We start from the raw sequence: 21,589 nt of genomic DNA on the forward strand, positions 1-21,589 counted from the left end.
GCAGGCTGACTCGCTGCTGGGCCTCCTGCTGCAGGTCGTCCTGTCATCGGTCACCCCGTTGCTGTTCACCCTCTTTCAGCCCCTCGTTCCTTTTCTCACCGTTTTTCTGTTCTTCTTTCCTGTGTGCTTTCCCCAGATGAACGCCCCGATGCTGGGCATCTCTCAGCTGGTTGCTCCGCAGATGGCCGCTCCTCAGCTGAGTCCCTCTCCCGCCGGCATTCACCTTTTCTTTTGCTTGCATACTGCGCATGCGCAACCTATGCTGGGCTCTGAGAGCCATTTTTGAAATCTGTCGGTTGGGAGGACACCACTCCCCCTGTGACTCACCAACTTTGGAGATCGGGCCGCTCCTCTCCACGATGGCTCCCTGCTCCGGTGATTTCCCATCTTCCCTTTTCTCTGTTATTCTTACTTTCTCTCTTTTGGGTGCCATCTCCTGGCTCTTCTTTGTAACTTTATCTTTCTTTTCCTGTATTTTACATTTATTGAGCTCTATTTTTTTCAAACTTGTTTTTCATTTTCTCTGGAGAGGGCTGCCACTACTCCATCCACTACTCCATCACGTGACTCCTCCGAGTAACCTGCTTCTTGAGGCCAGCCACATGAATCGCTCCGTCACCATGCGCACCGAGGCTTTGATGGATGGGTGCCCCAGGTCGTGGACCATTTTGAAGGCTTGATGCCTCCACTGCTGCGGCACTACTGGATGCAGTGTGCTGGTGGAGACATCGCATAGCAGCGGGTTGAGGTTCTGCGGCAGCTTGAGGTCCTCGAGACGAAGGCTGGTGATGGCGGTGCAGAATGCTGCATCTCGCTATCCCCCTTTTGCGCCTATGATAGTCGAGCGTAGTCAAGGCCAGGTGCTAATGTGTAGATTGTGGGTTGCGAGAGTGTGTCCGCCACAACATTGTCCTTGCCCGCTGAGTGCCAGATGTCCACAGTGAACTCGGAGGTGAAGGAGAGATGTCTTTGCTGGCGGTCCCTTTGGTAAGGGCTTGGGTTTAGGAGCTTGTGATCTGTGAAGACCGTGAATGGTCTGCCCCCCAGAAAGTACTGGAAGTGCCTGATCGCCATGTAAAGGGCTAGGAGCTGCCTGTCAAAGTCACTATATTTGAGTTCCGGTGGCATAGGTGCCAGCTGAAGAATGCCAGGGGTCTCCACTGACCTCCCACTGATTGGTCTTGTATGCCTCCGATGGCTGTGGCTGATACGTCTACAGAGAGGGCTGTGTGGCTGTTGGACTGCAGGTGGGCCAGTAGGGTGGTGCTCACCAGGGCTTCTTTTGTAGCGACGAAAGCTGCTTCGGCCTCTTTCATTCACGCCAGGGTCGTTTTTGGTGGCGATCATTGCGAACAGCGGTCGCATGATGCGGGCTGTCCCTAGGATGAATCCGTTATAAAAGTTAACCATCCCCATGAATTTCTACAGGCCTTTGAGGCTGTCAGGTTGGGCGAACTGGCGGATTGCTTCGACCTTCTCTGCCAATGGGGTGGTCCCGTCTGCCTTGATGGTATGGCCCAAGAATTGCACGGACTCCTTGCTGAACTGGCATTTGGCCACGATGACTGTAAGGCCGAATTCTGCCAGGCAGGCAAACAGTGTGCGGAGGTGGTGTCTGCGCTCATCATGATCTCGGCTGGTGATGAGGATGTCATCAAGACACAAAGTCCATTGGGCGCTGGAATGTTTGCTCTGCATTCTTGAGGCCGAAGGGCATTCTCAGGAATTCAAACAGGCTGAATGGGGTGATGATGGCTGTCTTGCCGATGTCATGAGGGTGTACTGGAATTTGATGGTAGCCCTGTATGAGGTCGACCTTTGAAAAGACTCTCGCTGGGGTTGCAGGTTGGCGGTGAAGTCCTGGATGCGGGGGATGGGGTAACAGTCTGGTGTAGTCGCATTGTTCAGGTGGTGGCAGTCTCTGCACGGGCGCCAGCGCCTGAGGTTTTGGGGACCATGTGGAGCGGGGATGCCCATGAGCTATTGGATCTGCGGACAATCCCCAACTCCTGCATGCGGGAGAATTCCTCCTTGGCCAGCTGTAATTTGCCAGGAGGGAGCCTTCTGGCTTTGGTGTGAAGCAAGGGGCCATGGGTTTGGATGTGGTGCAGCATGCCGTGCCAGGGCATGATGGAGGTGAACTGTGGCCGTAAGATCACTGGGAATTTGTCAAGGATGCAGGCATATTTATCCTTGGGGGCACTAACTGTGGCTATGCCCGGGTCACAAGTGCTGCTGGCCTTGAGGTGGACTGTCTTGAACATGCGGGCATGTAATAGGTGCTTGCCTTTGAGGTCAACCAGTAGGCTGTGCGCTCAAAGGAAGTCGGCCCCAAGTATCGCTGTGCCAACTGAGGCCAGGGTGAACCTCCAACGGAACTTGTCTCTACTGAGCTGGATCTGCACATTACGCTGAAAGTTCTGATGTTAGTACCTTTGGTTGCCTGTAATGTGAGACCTTGTGGTCGGGTGTGGGTTTCCAGGGCAGTTGGTGGGATGACGCTCAACTTGGTGCCGGTGTCAACCAGAAATCGCCGGCCTCTCGACCTGTCAGTCAAGTGGAGGTTGTTGTTGGTGTGGCCAGCCATTGCAGCCATTAACAACGGCTGGCCAGTTCGTTTCCCTGAAAAGAGCAGGGTTGTCTGCACTTGCATGCCTGGGCTCCCCAGTGGTGGTGGTAGAAACACCATGTGTCATTCAGACTCTTTGTCTTGCTCTTGGGGTGCGTTTGCAGTCAGCTGGGTCCGGGACAGATCACCTGACTCATGGCAGCCTCATTTTCCTACTTCATGTGCCATAAGACGTCTGCTCAGGCTGCCACCTTGTGTGGGTCGGAGAAGTCTTCATCAGCCAACAGAAGCTGGATACCATCCGACATCTGCTCTAGGAATGCCTGCTCAAACATAAAGCATGGTCTGTGTCCTTCTGCTATGGTGAGCATCTTGTCCATGAGGGCGGATGGGAGCCTGTCTCCTAAGCCATCCAGGTGCATGAGCCTGGCGGCGCGCTGGCGTCTGGACAGGCCAAAAGTGGTGAGGAGCAGTTGTTTGAGCGCAGGGTATTTACTGTCCTCGGGTGGGTAGTGGATCAGGTCATCCACTCTGGCAGCTGTTTCCCATTCGAGGGTGTTGACAACGTGGTAAAACATAATTGGGTCCAAGACCCAGTCTACTCAATCTTTCTTTGTATTCTAAATACTGCAATCCAGGCAACATTTTAGTAAATCTTCTCTGTACCCTCTCTACCTTATTGATATCCTTCCTATAATATGGCGACCAGAACTGCACACAATATTCCAAACTTGGCCTTACCAATGCCTTGAACAGTCGCAACATCGCCTCCCAGCTCCTATATTCTATGCTTTGATTTATAAAGGCCAACATACCAAAAGCCTTCTTCACGAGAATCCACCTTCAACGAATGATGAACCGTTACTCCAAGATCCCTCTGTTCCTCTGCATTCCTCAATCTCCTCCCCTTCACTGCATATGTCCAGTTTTGATTATTCTTCCCAAAATGAAGCACTTTGCACTTATCGGTCTTAAACTCCATCTGCCACCTTTCACCTCACTCTTCTAAGCAGCCCAAATCCTTCTGTAGTCCACGAAAACCATCTTCACTATCCATAACTCCCCCTATTTTTGTATCATCCACATATTTACTCACTCAATTTTCCACTCCATCATCCAAATCATTAATGTAAATGACGAACAACTCTCATCACTGGCCTCCATCCTGATAGACAGTTATCCACCATGACTCTCTGGTGCCTATCTTCTAGCCACAGTTGAATCCATCTGACTGTCTCAACATTAATCCCTAGTGCCTGAACTTTCTTCACCAACCTTCCATGTGGAACCTTACCAAAAGCTTTACTGAAATCCAGATAGACTATATCGACTGCTCTACCCTCATCAACCTTTCCGGTCTCCTCTTCAAAAAATTCAACAAGATTCATCAAGCATGATCTTCCCCTCACAAACCCATGAGGAGTGTCCCTGATCAATCCCTGTCCCTCTTGGTGTTTATACATATTATCCATAAGAATACTTTTCATTAGTTTACCCACCACTGACATCAAACTTACTGGCCGATAATTGCTGGGTCTACACCTGGAGCCCTTTATAAACAGAGGAATCACGTTTGCAACACGCCAATCCTCTGGCACCACACCTTCCTCCAGTGACTGTTGAAAAATAACTGTCAGAGCCTCCGCTATTTCCTCCCTGACTTCCCTCAAGGTCCTGGGGAAAATCCTGTCGGGACCCAGAGACTTATCCACCTTTATTTGCCTCAGAAGTTCCAGCACCCCCTCTTTCCTTATCCCTATGTTTTCCCTTTTGCCTCACTAATCCTACACAATTCCATATTCTTCTCCCTAGTGAATACTGACGAGAAGAATTCATTCAATATTGCCCCCATCTCATTCGACTCTGCACACAGTTATTCACTCCGATTCTCTAGTGGACCAATTCTATCCTTCACTCCCCTCTTGCTATTCACATATTTGTAAAAACCCTTCAGATTTACTTTCCCTCTGTCTGCTATAGCTACCTCGTACCTTCTTTTTGCTATCCTAATTTCCTTCTTAAGCTTCTTTCTATAATCCATGTAATTTCTCAGCACCTCGCTTCCTGTATTTAATGTAGGCCTCTCTTTTTTCCTGAACCAACTTCCTAATCTCCCTTGAAAACCATGGCTCTCTTGAATATTTGGCCCTGCCTTTTATCCTAACAGGAACATTAAGATTCTGCAACTTCAAAATCTCACTTTTAAATGCCCTCCAATTCTCCTCTACCTCCTTCCTAAAAAACAAATCACCCCGAATCACTCCCTACAAATCCCTTCTCATTTCTCCAAATCTGGCTTCCCCCACTCAAAAACCTTCATCATTGGACCAGAGCTATCTCTTTCCATAATTATGTTGAAACTAATGGTTCCATGATCACTGGATCCGAAGTGCTCCCCAACACACACCTCAGTTACCTGCCCTATTTCATTCCTCAATAGTAGATCCAACACTGCCCCTTCTCTAGTGGGCACCTCAACATATTGCCACAAAAAAATATCCTGCACACATTTAATAAAGTCTAAACCATCCAGCCCTTTCACTGAATACGTCTCCCAATCTATATTAGGAAAATTAAAATCTCCAACTAACACAACCCTTTGCTTATTGCATATCTCAGATATTTCCTTGCACATTTGCTCCTCTATTTCTCACTCCCCACTAGGTGGTCTATAATACACCCTTATAATTGTCACCTCATCTTTTCTATCTTTTAATTCCACCCAGTGCCTCCCTTGACGAGCCCTCCAATCTATCACATAGTAGCAGCGCTGTAATATTTTCCATAACAAGTAATGCCACACCCCCTCCCCTTACCCCTGCAAGTCTATCACATCTAAAACAGTGAAATCCCGGAATATTTAAATGCCAGTCACATCCCTCCTGCAACTACGTCTCACTAATCGCAACCACGTCATACTGCCAAGTGTCTATCCACACTTCAGCTCATCCACCTTCCTTATAATACTCCTAGCATTAAAGTAAATGCATTTCAGAGATTTCCCACAACTTACCTTCTGCTTATCCCCGTCTTTACGGTCAACTCTATTACTTATCACAATTATCCCCTGTTCATCATGGCACCAATCCCTCTTCTCCTCAAACAACTGCCCTTCCATCAGCAAATTTTATCTACAAGTCTTCTTTCTTTGCCGACAAACCTTCTTTTTGCTGTCCTACCTGATATAGACCCCTTCCCCCAACCACACTAGTTTAAAGCCCCCTTAGTAGCCCCAGCAAACACTCCCACCAGGATCCTGGACCCTCTTGGATTCAGATGCAACCCATCCATTCGGTAGAGGTCCCACCTTCCCCAAAATAGGTCCCAGTGATCCAAGAACTTGAATCCCTGCCCCTTACTCAACCCCTTTAGCCATGCATTCATCCTCCACATGATTCTATTCTTGCCCTCACTATCACATATAACCATATAACCATTTACAGCACGGAAGCAGGCCATGTTGGCCCTTCAAGTCCATACCGGTTCACTTGAACAACTCCACTAGCTGGCACAGACATGCTGGTAATGTCCCTTCTTCCCGCATACTGAACAGAATGCCTCTTTAGCTGGACAGAGTCATAAGGGGTGCTTCTAATGGCTGCGGAAGTGGCACTTCGGATGTCCGATTGTGGCGACGGTGGTGGTGAGGTCATGGCTCACTATCGCGGTGACCATCTGTGATGCCGGGTCTCAACATGGTGGCGCCCGCAGTCCGCATGTGGAGGCCCCACTGTTACTGGTGATCTCGTTGGTGTTGTGTTGGGCCAAGCCAAGGGTCCTAGCAAGTTTGAAGGCTCTCTTCAGGGCAGCTTGTCCTCCTTGAGCAGTTGCTGACAAATGTAGTCAGACCTCACTACAGCCACGCAGGCCTCTCAGACCAGCTCCTCCACATATTGGGCTATGGGCCTCAGGGGCTGTAGCAGTTCCCCAGCAGTCTCTCCGCAAGTCATATAGTGCTCAGAGGAACTCATCCATGGACTCACCAGGTTGATGTCTCCTCGAGGCTAGCCAGTAGCGTGAGTATACTTCATTCATCCGGGGTCAGTAGAGATTGTGGAGTTCAGCCATGGCCTCCGGGTAGGTCATGCAGTTCTGGATCACCAGATATGCTTGGTGGCCCACTCAAGCTTGCAGGACTTTGAGTTTCTTCTCGTCAGAGTTCACCAGGCCCGTTGCGACTTTGAGGAAGTTTGTGAAGCAGGCGATCCACTGTCTGTACCGTTCAGCAGTTCCTGGCATCTGTGGATCGACTTAGGAGCAACATAGAAGGTAACTGTTTGGATGTCTGAAAGACTGTTTTACAATCTACTCATTCACTTTGGCCAAGCTGTTGTGAACTGCGCAACGAGTCTGGCCATCAAGTTGAAAGGTCAGGGGAACGCTTATCTGCAACATTTTAAACGATCTGAAGACATCAAAAGGCTGCGTGATTGGGCTCGAAACAGCATAGCATTAGTGCCTCAGCTTCTCCAGAATGTTACTGCACCCCGCACTCCATTACGCGGAAGTGGTCGTTTATCAGCCAGGTATCTGCAGCCGGGCAGCACAGACATTTGAAACTTTCCTGTTTGAAATTTGGGAGGTTTGCATCTCAGCAGCTGTGACCAGATGTATTACTGATGTTTCGGGCCTGAGCCTTTCTTCAAGGTATCTTTATCCCCTGTGGATGCTACGAGACTAGCTGAGTTCCTCCAACTTTTCTGTGTTTTACTAGTCACAGCATCAGACAAAGGGTGGGGGCCGTGGGGCAAGATTGACCTTATTAAAGCTCAACCTAGGGCCCATGGGATGTTAATCTGCCACTGCTAGTTGGTCTCAAGGGCTGGGTTAGCCAGGTACAATAATTTAAATGGAAAACACTTTATGCATGTACATTCAGTATAACTTTTACAGTGACTTGCTTTTATATGGTGGAAAGAATGGCATGTAAGGTGGTGGAGATGGTGAGTTTGCGTTTAGAGGAGGCAGAATGGGAAGACAGGAGTGCTAATAAGATAACATCAAACCAAATTTTACCATCCAACAGATGGGAAAGCAAAAAATAAACTTATTTCTACTTAGAATGGGAAACCTGGTGGAAAAATTTTTTTTTAAATATTTTGGGAACAAATGAGTAATGTGACTTTTATTATTATAATAATAGTTTCATCTTCTTTGGCTTGGCTTCGCGGACGAAGATTTATGGAGGGGGTAATAGTTTCATTACACACATATGAAATCACTTTCAAAATGCCTGCAGTAACTGGTTTATGTCACACGATGTCCTCAGTAAATTGCCGATATAATATAAATCCCTCTAGTGGCAAAACACAATCTGCGTTGATCAGCATCAGTGAGAGAAAAACTTTTGGACCAGAACCCTATGATATTTCTTTTGTTATAATAAAGAACCATCATTGGGTTCTTTTTAAACAACTAGATTTACTAACTAAAGCAAACAGCACTATGAACAGAACACACACAGAGAAGACCTCATGTGGAGGCCTCCATCTTGAATCTACCCAACATGCAACAGCATTCCCAAGATGCAACATTCCCCAAATGCCACACACTCCATCTCTGACTCCTCCTGGTGGTAGCACTCTCACTACAAACCCTTCATCTTACAAAGTTCCTCCAACAGATTACATTTTATTCAAGATACCAGCATCTGCAGTCTTTCATATGGCAAAAATAGTCTCCAGTGCAGTTTATTTTACTTCATTATGCAAACTAAATAGAACATTGTAGCATAATAATGACCTGAAAAGTCCATCCAAGGTCTGCTATGCTTATACTCCACATTATTATCCTTACCTGTTCAATCCACCTTAACTGTCTCTCAGTCTAACTTATTTTTGTATTTCTCCCATATACTACTCATGGTTTCCTTTCTGACAAGTTGCTTTGTTCACACAAAATTATTTAAATTATGTGAGGTCAGAAAGGGAGTATGAAGGTAAAAATGAAGTGGTCAATCAACTTGACATTCTTTGCCTATCAGACTTCACAAAAAGGCTAGCTATTTTTTAAATAGAATCCTTGAGACACTCAGAATTTCATGCCATGATCAGACTCCTGAATGTTTCACACAATAGTAAAATTATGTTGCCTTTTAATGTACTAACCTATATCTTTCTGTGACTCTGCACTTCAATACTATGCTATACTTGCTGTGCTATGCTCCTGGACTGCTTGCAAAACAAATTTTATCAATGTACCTTGGTACATAGTAGATGAGTGAACACCTAAAGAGAGTTAAGGGGAGAAAGAAGTCAGTGGAAGGTACCATTCTGGCATTTCCCATCAGCAACAAGTGTACATCTTTGGATACTGTTGAGGGGATGGCCTATCTGGACAAGGCAGAGCCGATCCAACAGCACTGTTATCAGCTCTGAACCTCAGAAGGGAAGGGTGAAGTCAGATAGAGCGAGAGTCACAGGGGACTCAACTGTTAGGGGAACAGATGGGAGATTCTGCAGTCACAAAAGAGATTCCAGAATAGTGTGTTGCTTCCCAGGTGCTTGAGTCCAGGGTGTGTCTGAGAGGTTGCAGAATGTTCTTAAGGGGAGGGTCAGTAGCCAGAGGTCATGGTACATATTGGAACCAATGACAAAGGCAGGAGTGGGGTAGAACTTTTGCAAAGTATGTTTAGGGAGTTAGGAAAGAGGCTGAATAGCAGGATCTCCAAGGTGGTAATTTCTGGATTTCTCCTGGTGCCACAAGCTGGGGAATCCCAGAACACAGAGATAGTGTAGACAAATGAGTGGCTGAGGAGATGGTGCAGGGATCAGGGTTTCAAGTTCTTGGATCATTGGAACATTTTCTGGGGAAGGGATGACCTGTACAAGGGGAACCAATATTCTAGCAGGGAGATTGGCAAATGCTGTTTAAACTAGATTGCTCCCTCTGCAATTCACTTGTGCACTCGTCCCTCTGTGCTGACAGGAGGTACAACACTTGCGCCTACACCTCCTCCCTCACCACAGTCCAGGGCTCCAAACAGGCCTTTCAAGTGAAAAAAATTGCTTCACTTGTACATCCAGAAAACTTATTTACTGCATCCAGTGCTCCCTTTTTAGCATTCTCTACATTGGAGAGACTGGTTGCAGATTGGGAGATTGCTTTGCTCAGCACCTCCTCTCTGTTTACAACAACAGTGACCTCCCAGTGGCCAACCATTTCAATTCCAAGTCACACTCCCACACTCTCACATGTCTGTTTATGGTCTTGTGTACTATCCCAGCCAGACCACCTGCAGATTGGAGGAACAATACCTTATTTTCCGTCTGGGCACTCTCCAGCCAGATGGCATTAACATTAACTTTTCTGGTTTCCATTAAACCTGCTTGGCTTTTCTTTCCCCTCCCCTTTTCCTGTCTTTCCAGTTCTTCCACCCTCCTTCCCTTCATTGTTGCAGTCACCTCCCTCCTTTCTCCACCTATCATCTCCTGCCTTTGCTACCCCCTTTATCCCCTCCCCCAACTCTTTTGTTCAGATGCCTGCTGGCATTTTCTCATATTTTGATGACAGGCTGAGAGGGGAAGGATGGGGAGGGGGGGGGTTAGATTTGGATGATAGAAAATTCGCATAGATTGGATAAGTTGTAATTGATACATATTTGTAAATATTGTTGACGATAAAGTTGTAAACTGTTGAGTTCAAGTCTGAAAAAATATAAATAAAATATTTAAAAAAAGAAACTAAGGTCAGATGTGTTGGCATTTCAGTAAAATAAAAGAGAAACTAATGTCAGATACGTTGGTATTTCAGTGGAGTAAAGCAAATTACAGTGGTGTGAGAGATGAACTGGCCAAATTAGTTTGGAATGCAGAGCAGCACTTTCACTTTTGGTGTCATTTACACATTTACTAATCAAAGGGGAGACGACGGCCCCGGCCTCAGTCGAGTGAGGCAGGCGGAGGCCCCGATCCGGGCAGAGAGTGGGAGGCGGCGGCCCCAGTCCGGGCACAGAGAGAGCAGCGGCGGCCCCGGCCCCGGTCCGGGCGAAGGGTAGGCGGCGGCGGCCTCGAACCGGGCAGGAGCAAGGGGGAGACGGCGGCCCCGGCCTTGGTCGAGTGAGGCAGGCGGAGGCCCCGGTCCAGGCAGAGAGTGGGAGGCGGCGGCCCCAGTCCGGGCACAGAGAGAGCAGCGGCGGCCTTGGCCCCGGTCCGGGCAGTATGGACCGACCTAGGAGGGGAGGCAGACCCCTCCAGCCCGGGTAAGAAACCTGCATAGGAGAAGGCCACTCCAATATAAAACCTACGACCCAAAGACCTCGCTGCCACATCCCAGCTTGCTCGGCCACGGCACACGAACCATGGGTGTAAAGGGTGGGGCCAGTACTGCGCGCACTGCACTCTACCTAAAAGCTCCTTTGCGCAGGCCCGAGGACAGGTCCACGTCCTCCCCCTCCACGTCCTCCCCCTCAAAAGATGCTCACAAACTCAAGCTAGCATGCAGGAAAATCAGAACCATGCTAGACAAGGCTGACAGCCACCGACCTGAACGTCAGTCTGCCCTCATTGCACATGAACTCCTCAGACTTGACATCGACATAGCCGCTCTCAGTGAAGTCCGCCTGGCAGATGTAGGCAGCCTCCAAGAACGCGGCGCAGGCTACACACTCTACTGGTCTGGCAAGCCTTCGGATGAACGACGCCTATCTGGTGTAGGCTTCATGGTCAAGAGCTTCATTGCCTCCAAACTCGAAAACCTTCCGACAGGCCTCTCGGACCGAATCATGTCCATGCGACTCCCCCTTCAAAACAAGCATTGCATCACCCTCATCAGTGATAATGCTCCAACCCTCCAGGCGGAACCAGCAGAAAAGGACAAGTTCTACACTGACCTACACAACCTCATCCAACGCACCCCTACAGCCGACAAGGTTGTCATCCTTGGCGACTTCAACGCTCGCGTCGGCAAAGACTCAGAAACCTGGCCAGGAATCCTGGGCAAGCATGGCGTCGGCAAGTGCAACGACAATGGGCGCCTCCTGTTGGAGCTCTGCGCAGAACAGCGGCTTGTCATTACAAACACCCTTTTTCAGCAGAGGGACAGCCTTAAGACCACCTGGATGCATCCCCGATCCAAACACTGGCACCTCCTGGACTACATCCTGGTGTGAGAAAGAGACAAACGAGATGTGCTCCACACCAGGGTCATGCCCAGCGCGGAATGCCACACTGACCACCGGCTGGTTCGCTGCAAGCTCAACCTTCACTTCAAGCCAAAGCCCAGGAACAGTAAAGCCCCCAGAAAGAGGTTCAATGTTGGAAACCTGCAGTCAGAAAAGCGAGAGGAAACTTCCAGGCAAACCTCAAAGCAAAGCTCGACGATGCAACCCGCCTCACGCACCCATCCCCTGAAACCCTCTGGGATCAGTTGAAGACTACCATACTGCAATCCACTGAAGAGGTACTGGGCTTCTCCTCCAGGAAAAATAAGGACTGGTTCGACGAAAACAGCCAGGAAATCCAGGAGCTGCTGGCAAAGAAGCGAGCTGCCCACCAGGCTCACCTTACAAAGCCGTCCTGTCCAGAGAAGAAACAAGCCTTCCGTCGCGCATGCAGCCATCTTCAGTGCAAACTCCGGGAGATCCAAAATGAGTGGTGGACTAGCCTCGCCAAACGAACCCAGCTTAGCGCGGACATTGGCGACTTCAGGGGTTTCTACGCGGCTCTAAAGGCTGTGTACGGCCCCTCACCCCAAGTCCAAAGCCCGCTGCGCAGCTCAGATGGCAAAGTCCTCCTCAGCGACAAGATCTCCATCCTCAACCGATGGTCAGAACACTTCCAATCTCTTTTCAGTGCCAACCGCTCAGTCCAAGATTCCGCCCTGCTCCAGCTCCCTCAACAGCCCCTAAGGCTAGAGCTGGATGAGGTCCTCACCCAGGATGAGACATATAAGGCAATCGAACAACTGAAAAGTGGCAAAGCAGCAGGTATGGATGGAATCCCCCCAGAGGTCTGGAAGGCTGGCGGCAAAACTCTGCATGCCAAACTGCATGAGTTTTCAAGCTTTGTTGGGACCAAGGAAAACTGCCTCAGGATCTTCGTGATGCCACCATCATCACCCTGTACAAAAACAAAGGCGAGAAATCAGACTGCTCAAACTACAGGGGAATCACGTTGCTCTCCATTGCAGGCAAAATCTTCGCTAGGATTCTACTAAATAGAATAATACCTAGTGTCGCCGAGAATATTCTCCCAGAATCACAGTGCGGCTTTCGCGCAAACAGAGGAACTACTGACATGGTCTTTGCCCTCAGACAGCTCCAAGAAAAGTGCAGAGAACAAAACAAAGGACTCTACATCACCTTTGTTGACCTCACCAAAGCCTTCGACACCGTGAGCAGGAAAGGGCTTTGGCAAATACTAGAGCGCATCGGATGTCCCCCAAAGTTCCTCAACATGATTATCCAACTGCACGAAAACCAACAAGGTCGGGTCAGATACAGCAATGAGCTCTCTGAACCCTTCTCCATTAACAATGGCGTGAAGCAAGGCTGTGTTCTCGCACCAACCCTCTTTTCAGTCTTCTTCAGCATGATGCTGAACCAAGCCATGAAAGACCCCAACAATGTAGACGCTGTTTATATCCGGTACCGCACGGATGGCAGTCTCTTCAATCTGAGGCGCCTGCAAGCTCACACCAAGACACAAGAGAAACTTGTCCGTGAACTACTCTTTGCAGACGATGCCGCTTTAGTTGCACATTCAGAGCCAGCTCTTCAGCGCTTGATGTCCTGCTTTGCGGAAACTGCCAAAATGTTTGGCCTGGAAGTCAGCCTGAAGAAAACTGAGGTCCTCCATCAGCCAGCTCCCCACCATGACCACCAGCCCCCCCACATCTCCATCGGGCACACAAAACTCAAAACAGTCAACCAGTTTACCTATCTCGGCTGCACCATTTCATCAGATGCAAGGATCGACAATGAGATAGACAACAGACTCGCCAAGGCAAATCGCGCATTTGGAAGACTACACAAAAGAGTCTGGAAAAACAACCAACTGAAAAACCTCACAAAGATAAGCGTATACAGAGCCGTTGTGATACCCACACTCCTGTTCGGCTCCGAATCATGGGTCCTCTACCGGCATCACCTACGACTCCTAGAACGCTTCCACCAGCGTTGTCTCTGCTCCATCCTCAACATCCATTGGAGCGCTTTCATCCCTAACGTCGAAGTACTCGAGATGGCAGAGGTCGACAGCATCGAGTCCACTCTGCTGAAGATCCAGCTGCGCTGGGTGGGTCACGTCTCCAGAATGGAGGACCATCGCCTTCCCAAGATCGTGTTATATGGCGAGCTCTCCACTGGCCACCGTGACAGAGGTGCACCAAAGAAAAGGTACAAGGTCTGCCTAAAGCAATCTCTTGGTGCCTGCCACATTGACCACCGCCAGTGGGCTGATATCGCCTCAAACCGTACATCTTGGCGCCTCACAGTTTGGCGGGCAGCAACCTCCTTTGAAGAAGACCGCAGAGCCCACCTCACTGACAAAAGGCAAAGGAGGAAAAACCCAACACCCAACCCCAACCAACCAATATTCCCCTGCAGCCGCTGCAACCGTGTCTGCCTGTCCCGCATCGGACTTGTCAGCCACAAACGAGCCTGCAGCTGACGTGGACTTTTACCCCCTCCATAAATCTTCGTCCGCGAAGCCAAGCCAAAGAATCATGTTAACTACATTGCAATCCAAATTGTTCATATCAATAACAAACAACAGTGGCCCCAACCCTGCGGAACACCGTGGTCACAGGCCTCCAATTAGAAAAGCAACACCCCACTACTACACTAAGCCAATTTTGAATCCAATTGGCCAGCTAACCTTGCATTCCAAGTCTTATAGGCATCATTTTCTTTTAAAAAAGCAAGATTGTTGCTGAAAGCAATGTTCAGAATACAGTCAGATATAGGGGAAAAAATCAGCATACAAGAGGGAGATTGAAAACTTGACTGATTGATGCACCAACAACAACCTTGCACTCAATGTCATCAAAACCAACAAGCTAAATGTTGACTTCAGGAAGGGAAAACCAGAGTTGTACAGTCCAGTGATCATTGCGGGATCAGAGGAGGAGAGGGTGAGCAAATTTAAGTTCTTTCCTGGACCCAACACACTAATGGCATCTTGATGAAAGCACATTAGCACCTCTACTTCCTCAGGAGTTTGTGAAGGCTTGGCATGACATTAGAAACCCTGGCAAATTTGTACAGATGTGTGGTGGAATGTATGCTGTCCAGCTACATCACGGTCTGGTATGGGGACATCATTAGCCCTGAGTGAGAGGTAGTGGATGCAGCTCGGGACATCACAGGTAAAATCCTTCTTACCATTGAGAACATCTACAGGTAATGCTGCCATTGGAGAGCAGCAACAATCATCAAGGATCCACACCATCCAGCACACATTCTAATCTCGCTTCTGCTATCAGGAAAGAGGTATAGATGCTGCAAGTCTCACACCACCATGTTCAGGAACAGCTGCTCCCCCTCCACCATCAGACTCCTCAATCAAGGACTCACTTAAGGATTCCTACTTTTGTAATTTATTTATCTTTTTTTCTTTCTTTCTCTTTGTATTGCACAGTCAGTTTGTTTACATTTCTTTATCTGTTTACATGTGCAAATTGAGTCCTTTTTTTGCACTGCCATGAAGAGGCAATTCTACCTCATCCACAGGAAAAAGAATCTCAGAGTGGTATGTGATGTCATGTATGCACTCTGACAATAAATCTGAATCTGAAAGTAATCTAAGTTTAAGATTCCGCAAGCATTTTCTGATGTATGTTGTAATACTCACTGCAACTGAGCAGGCACTTCACTGCACTTTATTTCTTATGTTTTTCCAAGAATACAAATGTGGCCATTATAATACTTAATTAATACTTAATACTTGGATAGAGTATTATTACTAATTGCGTCTTAGAGAAACTGATGAAGAATTTTACTTCATATTCCTACCTTCAAGGTATGACAAAGTGCATGGAAGTTTTGGTAGTTTGTTTCCAAATCATCCCAGTCAAGCTTCCAACAGTTTGTGGGTCTGATAATGAGTGGGAGCCCATAGAATACAGATTCACAGACACCATCTGATTTCAAAGCTCTGAAAGATAAGGATTTTATCAAAGATGTTGACCTTATTCAAGATTAATCTACTAGTTAAATCTGAACTTTTACATTCATTATCACAAGGGATTTACGATGAAAATACTTTGTTATCTTAAAAGATATTTGAAATGCTTTGAAAATGAATTGAGCGTGCACATTCCTGAACTGAAAAAAATTACCCTGAATTAGAGTGTAGACAAAAATTTAACTTTGCCAATCATCTGCTTAATTTGGTATAGGATGAAATTTTATGTGAACACTAATAAGTTTTTTTTAGTATATAGAATAGATGTTGTGTTGACCTATGTAAACCTACTCCACAACAATCTAATTTTTCCTTATGTCACACCCATAACTCTCTGGGTTTTTTTTTTACATTAATCATCTGAAGAGTCTTTTGAATTTCCCTATTGTAGCAGGTCCCACCACCAGAAATGCATTCCAGGCACTCACCACTCTGAGTAGAAAACTTACCTCTGACATCTCCCCTAAACTTTCTTCCACTCACCTTAAGCCAGATGTCCTCTGGTATTTGCTATTGTTGCCCCAAGAAACAGTTGCTGGTTGTCCACCCTATCTAAGCCCCTCATAATCTTATATACATTTTATATCTCTCCCATCCTTTGTCACTCCAAAGAGAAATTATTGATGAGTACCCATGTTTTATCAAATATTTTATAATGAGATGCACTCAGGTCAGAGAGCATCAGTGGAAAGAGATGCAGAGTTTATACAGGTACAGTATGTGTCTTTCCATAGGGTCTTCAAGCTGAAATGTAAAGTCTGTTTCTCTGTCAACATTTCCTGCCTGACTTGCTGACTGTTTCAAGTATTTTCAAGCATTTTGCTTCAGATGTATAACATCTACATATTTTTTGTTCTCATCCTGTTCGCTATCTCCCAGTCACCTCATTCACACATCTGGTTATGAAAGAACATTATCAGTTTAAATTTAATACAGAGCTGCAGTAGGTTAACATCACAGATAACAAAGTGGTGGTGTATTTATGGACAGTGTAGAGAGCTATCATTTTGAGTTTTGTGTGCCCAATGGAGATGTGGGGAGGCTGGTAGTCATGGTGGGGAGCTGGCTGATGGAGGACCTCAGTTTTCTTCAGGCTGACTTCCAGGCCAAACATTTTGGCAGTTTCCGCAAAACAGGACGTCAAGCGCTGACGAGCTGGCTCTGAATGGGCAACTAAAGCGGCATCGTCTGCAAAGAGTAGTTCACGGACAAGTTGCTCTTGTGTCTTGGTGTGAGCTTGCAGGCGCCTCAGATTGAAGAGACTGCCATCCGTGCAGTACCGGATGTAGACAGCGTCTTCATTGTTGAGGTCTTTCATGGCTTTTTTTCAGCATCATGCTGAAGAAGATTGAAAAGAGGGTTGGAGCGAGAACGCAGCCTTGCTTCACGCCATTGTTAATGGAGAAGGGTTCAGAGAGCTCATTGCTGTATCTGACCCGACCTTGTTGGTTTTCGAAGGAGGAAAAACCCAACACCCAACCCCAACCAACCAATTTTCCCTTGCAACCGCTACAACCGTGTCTGCCTGTCCCGCATCGGACTTGTCAGCCACAAACGAGCCTGCAGCTGTCGTGGACTTTACCCCTCCATAAATCTTCGTCCGCGAAGCCAAGCCAAAGAAGAAAAGAAGAAAAAGAAAGAAGAGAGCTATCAGCAAGGTAGAAATCAGTTAAAGATTTGGGAAGAGTATGGTGTTTAATCTAAGTGTGAGATGTACTTTGGGAGGTCCAAGGGTATATCAAGGGTATGGCAGGCATGGCGCTTGCCCTGGCTGCCACTACAAGGGGGGGCACCACTTAAGGGGGGGCACCAATGAACCAGTGCCTCCCCCCCCACCCAGTCAGCACTCCCCCACCTGGTTAGTGTGCCCCCTCCCAGATCACTCTTGCTCTTTCTCCTTCCTTGTCCTCTCATTAGCTCTCAACTTATACAATGCAAATACATCATGGCGGTCACCAAGGCCAGCACTCGCGAGACCTCTTTGTCGCTGTTTATTTTGACGCATTGGCCACTCATGCCATAGGCTCTATTTTGTGTAGATATACCCTGGGGAAGTCAAATGTAAGCATAAAGAATACAGTTAATTACATGACTCTTCACAGCATACCTCCCTGTAAATAGCACGTAAGAAGATAGGGTGTAAAGAAGTTATGTGGAATACTTGCCTTCATTGGTCAGGGCACTGAGTATAAGAGTAAGGATGTAATAGTGCAGAAAACTAAAATTTTGTTTAGGCCACACTTGGAACATTATAATTCAGGTTGCCCCTTTACAGGAAGGATGTGGAACCTTCAGAAATTTGCCAGGATTAGAGGGGAGAGGGTGAACAAAAATGGGTTGTTTTCTCTGGAGCACTGGAGGGTGGGGTATGGGGGTGCATATGAATATGCAGGGAATGCAGCAATATGGATTATGTGCAAGCAGAAGAGAGGTTAACGGCATTTTGTTCAATGTGGACCCATGGGCCATAGGGCCAGTTCCATTGCTGTATTGCTCTATCTATCTATCACGGTTAGTAAAGTGGTGACCTGGGTTCGAAACCACCAGTCTGTAAGGAGTTTGAACATTCTCCCCATGTGTGTGTGGGTTTTCTCCAGGTGCACCAGTTTCCTCCCTTATTCCAAAGATATACAGGGTTAGTAGATTAATTAGTCACAGGGATATAGGTGGCATGAACTCGTGGACTGAAAGGGCCATGCTGTATCTCTATATTAATTTTATAAGAATGAGGGAAAAAATGATAAATGGAGATGTAGATTTTAACAGAGGCTTAAAAAAATGAGACAAGTTGTCATCCAATGTGAGGCATTGAAACAATAGTGGAGTAATGGTAATTCCCTCTAGACCTTGAAATCCACATAATTCTCTAAATACAATATGTTGAACATTACACTATCCCCACTACTACCACTTCCTCTGGCAGTTTGTTATATATGTGTGAAGGCGCCCCTCAAATCTCTTTTCAGACCCTCTCATCTTAAATCTACGCTCCCCGGTTTTGAACTCACCTACCATCAGAAAAAGACCGACTATTCAACTTCTTTATGGCCTTCGTGTTAAAATCCTCTGCAAGGACTCCCTTAGCCCGCTACACTCTAGAAATACAGTCCAGTCTATTCTTATAACTCAAGCCTAACATTCTCATCAACCTTTCCAACTTAATGATCTTCCCTTTAGCTTGGGTGACCAATGTTGCGCATAATACTCCATGTGGTCTCATCAATGTCCCGTTCAGTGCCTATACTCGGTGTTCTGACCAATAAAGCCAAGTGTGTCAAATGCCTTCTTCACCACCCTGTCTACCTGTGTTGCATCTTTCATGGAACTGTGTACCTGTACCCACATGTCTCTTTGCTCTACTATACTCTCCATAACCCTACCATTCAATGTGTAACTCCTGCCTTGGTTTAACCACCAAAGTGCAATACCTCACACTAGTCTCAGTTAAATTCCAACATGACCTATTTTCCCAGTTTATCCCAATCTTATTGCAACCTTCAATAAACTTCCTCACTATCTACTATTTCACTTTTTTGGTGTCGTTTGCAAATCTTTACGTCATCATAGTAGGGTTAGCAAGGGAAGTGATTGAGGGGAAGGTAGTTGATAAGTCATACAAGTCTGAAAGGAAGGACAAGCAGGGCCAGTTTAAGTAGCACGGTGGGCCTGTGTGGGCAAGAGAATACTTGCAGTAGAAGTCCAAATATCCGAATGCTAGAAATCTAGATCACCCAAGAATCCAGACTTTTCAAAAAATCTCAACAGTTTTTAATTTAGTGGGTTTTTGTGTGCGTGCATGCATGCATAAACACCACAGATGCACAGCGGCATTTTTATTTTTCTTTAAAACTGCTCATTTTGATAAATGAATCATGCTGTATTTTCTAATGAATAAACTATCAAAATTTACCTGTTCATCTCTTCTTTATTCCTCCTTACATATGAACTTTTAAAGTACTGCCTGAGAATCCAGAAAATCCAAAAACGTGGACAAACCCAATCCCTTAGCAGTCCGGATTTTTGGACTTCTACCGTATTTCAATGCAAGGAGTATTGCAGGTAAGGCAGATGAACTGGGGCCTGGAGTGGTGCATGGTTCAATGAAATTGCAGACATTACAAAGACTTGGTTGAAAGCACAGGACTGGTAGCTCATTGTCCCAGGGTTCAGATATTTCAAATGCAATACAGAGAGATATAAAGAAGATGGGTGAGTTGCACTACAGATCAGAGAGGATGTCACAGATGAACTTAGAGAGAACATTTTGGAGGCATCATGCAGAGAGGCAATATGGATGGAGCACAGAAATAAGAAAGGAGCAATCACTCTGATGGGGTTATTCAATATGAATCGCAATAGCTAACAAGAAATAGAAGAAGATATGTAGGCAGATTATGGAAAGATGTAGAAGCAACAGAGTAGCTATAGTGGATAAATTTAATTTCCCCAGAGAAAAGGATAAAACCTTGTGTTTTTAACTCTTAGTTAATTTTGTGTCTTTCTCTTTAAGAGAGCTATTGTTTGTAGTGTTTCCATAGTGACTATGGTGTAATATGTTGTAATATCCACCCAGTCTAACAGCTTGCTCATTATTCTTCAGGATGTGAGAAGGCGTAAGCATGAGAAATTTTTCTTTGAATTGTGTTTCTCTTTAAATACTTTTTTGTTCTTTAAAGTTTGTTTATTTCTTTAAGCTAGACTGTAAATCCTTTGTTATTCATCATTATGTAAGTCTTAATGCAAAGTTATGCAAAATGTTTACCTCTTTTATCACAAATTAAAGCTACATAAAGCAGCAGTCGCAGAGTTGGATTTATTGGATTAAAGAGATCGAAATTTGGAATATCATAGCTCATGTTTTTTGGAAGATGATACTTTGAAAGTGTCATCTATACCCAGTAGTGTCCAATGTTGATTGGGATTTCCTTACTGCCAGAGGCTGAGATGGTGCAGGTGATACTGTACGTGGATAATCTCACCATGGAAGGGGTCATTGTACTGAAAAATGAGCTTTACCAGGCCATTGGAGTTTCAGTGGGAGGACAATGATCATAGTGTTTTCAGATAGTCATGGATAAGGATAAGACTGGTCCTAAGGTGAAGTGCTGAACTCAAGAAAGATTGATCTCAAAGTAATAGGTGGAAGCTGTGGAGAGCAGATTGGGAGTGGCTGTTATGATTAAGACATCTGTCATGTATGAGTAGTTCGAAGATTACTATAATTGATAAATATTTTGGGGAATTTGTTAAGAATTAGAGTAGGTTACATACATACACACATTTTAAAACAGATCTTATTTGAAAGACTGAAGAAATACTGAAGATCTCTGGAGAATGTAAGCACATTTCACAAGTAGGTGTTAATTGAACTGATGTCATAAAATGAATGACCATTGTTTGGAACTGGAGACAGGCTGGCTACAAGTACCTTTCTGCAGGGTACTTACAGGAAGGTCACTCCTGGGTTTTGTTTATCTAAGACAACAGCTTGAGCAGAAGAATAACTCTTGTTGTTTGCTGAAGAAGGTGGGGGCTTTGTAAGTGAGGGAGTCACATGGGATTTCTGGAAGTTTCAGTGGTAGAGAGAGAGAGAGAGAGAGAGAGAGAAGTAACAAGCTCTCTCAGTCAACTTGGTTGTGTGTGGGTGACACAGAAAAGCAGCTGAAGAGCCAGGAAGAGCTGGTTGAAACTGATGAAAAGTTCAAAAGTAGTGGATGACTGGAAGTGCGATCTGTCTGATGTTTCTCTTGGAATAAGGGAACAGAAAGGAACTCTGTGGTAGCCTGAAAGAAAGAGGTTATCATCTGGAGAACCCTGATGGGGCAAGTTTCATCAGCGAGACCTTGAGGTGACTAATGGTGGTACCTCAGTTGTGGAAATCCTGGAACAACAAATC

General features: G+C 46.2%; 1 protein-coding gene across 10 annotated transcripts in view; it reads right to left on the minus strand.

Annotated features, from left to right (window-relative positions):
- m1ap (meiosis 1 associated protein) overlaps positions 1 to 21,589 on the minus strand; it is a 150,390-nt gene that overhangs the window by 69,836 nt on the left and 58,965 nt on the right. For all 10 annotated transcript variants that reach the window (XM_069923475.1, XM_069923466.1, XM_069923465.1 and 7 more), the window contains one exon: positions 15,522 to 15,663. In XM_069923475.1, coding sequence (XP_069779576.1) covers positions 15,522 to 15,663 — 142 coding nt within the window. The remainder of the gene's footprint in view (positions 1 to 15,521; positions 15,664 to 21,589) is intronic.

Source organism: Narcine bancroftii, chromosome 3 (genome assembly GCF_036971445.1).
Source record: "Narcine bancroftii isolate sNarBan1 chromosome 3, sNarBan1.hap1, whole genome shotgun sequence".
NCBI lineage: Eukaryota > Metazoa > Chordata > Chondrichthyes > Torpediniformes > Narcinidae > Narcine > Narcine bancroftii.